This window comes from Sinocyclocheilus anshuiensis, unplaced genomic scaffold, assembly GCF_001515605.1.
Source record: "Sinocyclocheilus anshuiensis isolate Anshui unplaced genomic scaffold, SAMN03320099.WGS_v1.1 scaffold2189, whole genome shotgun sequence".
In the NCBI taxonomy this organism is placed as follows: Eukaryota; Metazoa; Chordata; class Actinopteri; order Cypriniformes; family Cyprinidae; genus Sinocyclocheilus; species Sinocyclocheilus anshuiensis.
In genome coordinates this window covers 39,307-45,048 of record NW_015552704.1, presented here as the reverse complement: position 1 = coordinate 45,048, position 5,742 = coordinate 39,307, and the positions used below count along the sequence as shown (strand labels likewise).

Below are 5,742 nucleotides of genomic sequence, written 5' to 3'. Positions count from 1 at the left end.
AGCCCCTCTTCTGAAAACTCCTTTTACAAAGTCCCCATCGCTGTACCCGAGGATCTCAGAGACATGTAAGTCACACATGGAGTGTTCAGTCCACTTTTTAGTCACAGACTGTGTCCACTCAGACTAAACAGTATTTTGGTGTAGATTTGTATGCAAGGTTTTTTTTTTTTTTTTTTTTAACAAACAAAACAACACACATATTATTTAGCAAAATCACCAAATTAAGCCAATGTCAACCTCATCAAATTGTGTGTGGTAGGGCTGGGCAATAAACATAACAATAATAATAATAATAACAACAATAATAGTTTTAAGGAATATCATACAGTTCTGTTGTGCAGCATCTTATTTGACAAAAAATAAAAATGCATTGTTTTGTTGTAAATTGCTATATTTTCATATGACTACATTTTTAAAGATCGATTACATTGGTAAAGTTTTATTAATTAATTTCCGTAGACACAATTTTTGATGATAAAAGAAAAAGTAAAATAGAGAACACTGAATTTAGGTAAAAATAACATTGATTTCCTGGGTCCCTAAAGGGAAGCTTCCTCTAATTGTGAACAAACAAGTAAATGTTAAACATTTTTGGAAGAACATTTTTTTTTACGTATTTTGGAAGAATTAAATGTATTCTATTCCTTTCTGAATGATGCAGCTGTTTGACTGAGAACATTCACAAAGACTTCAGGAAAGCAATCGGAGCCAACTGCATCTTCTACAACACCTTTACAAACCAACTTATTGTCCTGGTCAGTGTTTAATTCTATTTACTCTCTCCTTATGATACTGAAATATACAGTGTTGTGTCTGAACATGTCTGTCTGTTTCTCCTCAGTCCACAAACGAGTGCACGGTGAAACGAGCAACCCTACTGAGTGACATGCACTTCCGGAGTATTCGCACCAAACTCATGCTGATGTCCCGTAACGAGGAGGCCACTAAACATTTAGAGGTACACAAATACACAATATAGGGATTTTTGTTGTTTAATTTGTTACACATTTTAAATGCAAAAGAAGTTAGCTAGTCCTGACAGAGAAAGTCATCATGTGAAGATATAACTACTTAATTTGAGTTACTTACACAAAAATATTTTCCTGCAAATACAAATTCGCTTACTCAGATAAACAAACATTCATAAGCCATCTGTGCTTTTTTTTGCCTTCAAGCTCCACATTCATGGAATGAATTCCTCTGCAGTTCAGATTTCTTCTTATACTGTTGATTGTTAGTGCAAATCTGTTTTTTTTTTTGTTTTTTTTGCGCTTATCATTATATGCATGTTCCTGTAAAAGTGATTCTGGTCATGCTGGATTCCCCCTGTAGTTTAATTAAACAGACAACCAGCTCAACATTTTTGTGTGTGTTTTTTTTTGTGTGCCGCAGACGAGTAAACAGCTGGCGTCTGCGTATCAGGAGGAAGTGAGCGTGCGTGAGGATCTAATGGGTCTGGCCATCGGTTCTCACGGTGCCAACATCCAGCAGGCCCGCAAAGTTCCGGGCATCACTGCCATTGAGCTGGAAGAAGAGAGCTGCACATTCAGGATCTATGGAGAGGTGTGTATCTTTTCTTTAAGTTCATCTTGTGTTATTTACAAAGATGCATATAAAGATGATAGTGCTGTGTTCAAAATATCGATACGACGATGTATCGTCACAGAGATTTGACGATACGAGTATCGATACAGCTGGCCCTGTATCGATATTGTGGCACGTGTGCAGCAGTGGACCACGCTTAATTTGTTTAAAATTTTACAACGTTTAAAATTGAGTAGTAAAAGTGCAACGTTTCTAAAAAAGAATGAATAGAGCATATATAGGCTACAACAAGGTTTAATCTGGCCGCAGAGGAACACAACTGGGTTGCCTGATATAAAGAGACATAATCCCCAAAACAGAGCTTTACACTTGCACAATACGTAAATATCTGCTAAGTGTGCTACTTGTCTTTGTGAACCTGGCAACCCTGTGCTCACGTGCTCTCTCTCCACTGCGGATAAACGCGCTTGCTTTCTGAAAATAGCGGTTAGCTTGCAGTTTAGCGATCTCCACTTCAATAATCTATTCTTGAAACATATGCAATTACCTATATTGTACTGTGGTACAATTATGGAGGCCCTTCATAATGCAGAGGTCAGCTGCCTGCTCTGCCAATAGTTAGAAATGGCACTAAAGTAAGCAGTGTTTAATAAACAGCTGTTTTTCTAAATTCTGCTGAGGTGAAATTCAGTGCAGTCATGTACCGTGATATGTATCGTATCGTGGTATCTGTTTCGTGATATGTATCGTATCGTGACTTTGCTGGTGATACACAGCCCTAAAAGATGAGTGACAGCAGTGATTTTGATGGGTTGTTCTTTTTGACTCAAGACCCCAGAGGCTGTGAAGCAGGCCAGGACATATCTGGAGTTTAAGGAGGATTCCTTCCCAGTTCCAAGGAACCTTGTAGGCGAGTTGGTTTTCTGCTTATTAGACCTTTCGTTTGGACTTCTGAATGCAGTTCATTTGTGGACAGACATGTGCTAAGCATACATTCTGAAAATCTGCCAAAGCCCAAGTGTTCTTACCCAATGATTCTCTCTCTTTCACAACAGGCAAAGTCATTGGCAAAAACGGCAAAATTATCCAGGAAATAGTAGACAAATCGGGCGTGGTTCGAGTCCGGATCGAAGGGGACAATGATAAAAAGCTGCCCAGGGAGGAGGGAGGCAGGCAGGGGGCTGGCAGAGACAACACTGTCAGCAGCCAAGAGGTGAATGAGCCGCCCACCTGATACAACAAACCTCTCACTGTTACAGCTAAATAAATCCTCAGTGAGGAAAACAACACACTATTAGTAACAAGCTGTTTATTTCCATGCAAGTGTACAAATATTATGAGTGTTTTTAATCGTTTAATATCTGAAATGGCTTCCGATTTTACTAACATCAGAAATGTTATTCCTCTTTGTCTTTGTTATTCAGGGAATGGTTCCCTTTATTTTTGTTGGAACCAAAGAGAACATCAGTAACGCCCAGGCCTTGCTCGAATACCACGTGGCCTACCTTCAGGTTAGTCACCAGGCATGAAGGGTGTTGTTCAGCCTCTGAACTGATTGCAGTTGCTGAAGAGTGTTTGTTCTGTTATTGTTCAAGACTCAGAAGTGTACAAATGTTGAAACCTTATATTGAATTCATTGTACCATACTAAAGATGAGCTTTTGAAATTAACTGTTCTCTCTTGACTGGTCAGCTGATCTCCTCCTTCATGGAAAGCTGCTAGTCGAACTTAACCACTAACTGATGCTAAAAATACCCCCATTGGGGGTAGATTTGGTGGGGGAGGGGGCAAAGTGTGGATTACATGCTATCTACCCAGGCGCCTCTCAAAATAGCTGTTTCCCCTGTCCATCCAAGCCCAGCTCTAGCACATTGCCCTCCTCTGTCAGCATTCAGATGCTGTTTCAAACCGCCAGCTGTCACATTCTGATCTGACACCTTCACACACATTTACAGACACGTTGCATCTAGTGAAAACCCACTGCAATAAATGCTGTCTGTGCAGATAATCCTGCTTGAGAGATGCCATGAAGAACTACAGTTCTCAAAGCCAATCATTTCATCAGCCTCCTCAATATTTATCAAGAGGTTTACTTTCTGTGTTTAACAAACAAAATAGTAAAAACTTTTTGCACTTAAAGAAAAATGCTGATATTTTGTTGTCTTGTGCATATATTATAATATTATGATTTTTTTTCACCCCCAGTAAATATATTTTATCTTCTGATCTTTTATTATGTATTATATTATTGCTATATAATATATTATATTGTGTGATATATTGCATTTATTATATTACATATTGCATATGATCTTATATATTGTCATTGATAATAATAGCATATATATATTATTTCCCCATTTTGCTATTAAACGAAAACCAGAAATTACTACATTATATTACTTTTGTGATCTGTAACTCTGCATGTAGTTTAACAGCAATGCCTGACAGTGATTTCTCTCTCTATAATTGACAGGAGGTGGAGCAGTTGCGTCTTGAGCGCCTACAGATTGATGAACAGCTCCGTCAGATTGGGGTGGGATACCGCGTACCCCCCAGCCGCTCTGGTTCAGGGGTCGCCGGCGAGCGTGAACGGGGTTACCTCACAGACGAGAGCACCAACTCCCTGCAGACCACACGCACCTATGGAGGAAGAGGACGTGGACGCAAATCCAACAATACATACTCTGGCTATGGTGAGATGCAACTCCCACAATGATCCTCTGTCTTGGACAGTCTGTCTATACATTTTAATTATATCTATTTCCTGATTTAATGTGCAACAGGGTTAAGGCAACCATGGGTGAAAGGCACATTTGCTTTTATTTAACTCAACCACTAGATGGCACAAAAACCCACCACAGCCCTTTTCTAAACCTCTATATTAGGGATGTTGTTGTTGGAAGTAAATATAAAAACGTGGTGTTTATTGACTGAATGCATGTTACATTTAACTGAAAATAGATTTTAATCTGAATAAAATCTTTCTGGGGCTGCCTGCTGCCTAACACACCTTTTTTTTTTTTTCTTGTCTTCTCTGCAGGAACAAACTCTGAAATGTCAAATGCATCAGAGACAGAAGAGATAGGAGAGCGAGAGCTCAGGCCAAAAGGAGTTGGAGGAGATGACAGGGGCTCCAGGCGTGGTGGCCGTGGCCGTGGCTCCAGCACTGGCAGGGGCCGGGGAGGACCAGGGCCACGAAACACTAACACTATCAGCTCAGGTATGAACTGATTGTAATGAATAAAAACTACATTTTAAAGAATTCTTCCTAGAGTGAATGTATTTTTTTCTGGTTATGATGTAAAATACTTAATTGGATAGAAATGGCTCTGCTGTGAAATTTCTCCTTTTATTAAAAAAACACAAATAAGTTGTCATTCAGTCAAGCAACTGAAACTGTCATAAACTAAATTGTCAAAAGGTGTGGGAACCATGTTTTTTTATCAAAAATTAATAAGGTGAAAATTATAAAAAAAAAATGTTAAATGCTTGGTGGCATATGCATGCAAACTATTGTTTATCATCGTTTGTGTCCTGCTGAACATCTATGCTTTTGTGTATATTCCAGTGCTCCGAGATCCAGACAGTAACCCGTACTCTCTGCTGGAGGGAGAAGGTGAATTAGGCGGTGATACAGATGCCAGTGAAAGCATGGGCGGCACTGACCGTAGGAGACATTCACGCCGTCGGCGTAACGACCAGGAACCCAGCCTTATGGATGCTGCCGCTAATGAATCCGACAGTCAGGCAGCCGCCAGTGAGAACGGATTGGGTATGAGACAGTTTCGGTTCACAGATTGATTAAAAAGAACATTTGTGACCCTGGACCACAAAACCAGTCATAAGCAGCACGGGTATATTTGTAGCAATAGCCAACAATACATTCATTGTATGGGTCAAAATTATCCATTTTTCTTTTATGCCAAAAATCATTAGGATATTAAGTAAAGATCATGTTCCATGAAGATATTTTGTAAATTTCCTACCATAAATATATCAAAACTTAATTTTTGATTAGTAATACGCATGGCTAAAGACTTCTTTTGGACAACTTTAAAGGGGTCATATGATGCTTTTTTAAAGATCATTATTTGGTGTATTTGGTGTAACAGAATATGTTGACATGCTTTAATGTTCAAAAAACACATTATTTTTCAAATACTGTACATTATTGTAGGTCCTCTATGCCCCGCC

General features: G+C 39.1%; 1 protein-coding gene across 1 annotated transcript in view; it reads left to right on the top strand.

The window, feature by feature from the left end:
• LOC107667730 (fragile X mental retardation syndrome-related protein 1-like) overlaps positions 1–5,742 on the top strand; it is a 23,503-nt gene that overhangs the window by 15,896 nt on the left and 1,865 nt on the right. Inside the window, exons 5-14 of the mRNA XM_016459452.1 lie at positions 3–65; positions 662–755; positions 842–958; positions 1,393–1,563; positions 2,377–2,455; positions 2,601–2,758; positions 2,970–3,056; positions 4,022–4,241; positions 4,589–4,768; positions 5,117–5,320. Of these exons, the coding sequence (XP_016314938.1) occupies positions 3–65; positions 662–755; positions 842–958; positions 1,393–1,563; positions 2,377–2,455; positions 2,601–2,758; positions 2,970–3,056; positions 4,022–4,241; positions 4,589–4,768; positions 5,117–5,320 (1,373 nt within the window). The remainder of the gene's footprint in view (positions 1–2; positions 66–661; positions 756–841; positions 959–1,392; positions 1,564–2,376; positions 2,456–2,600; positions 2,759–2,969; positions 3,057–4,021; positions 4,242–4,588; positions 4,769–5,116; positions 5,321–5,742) is intronic.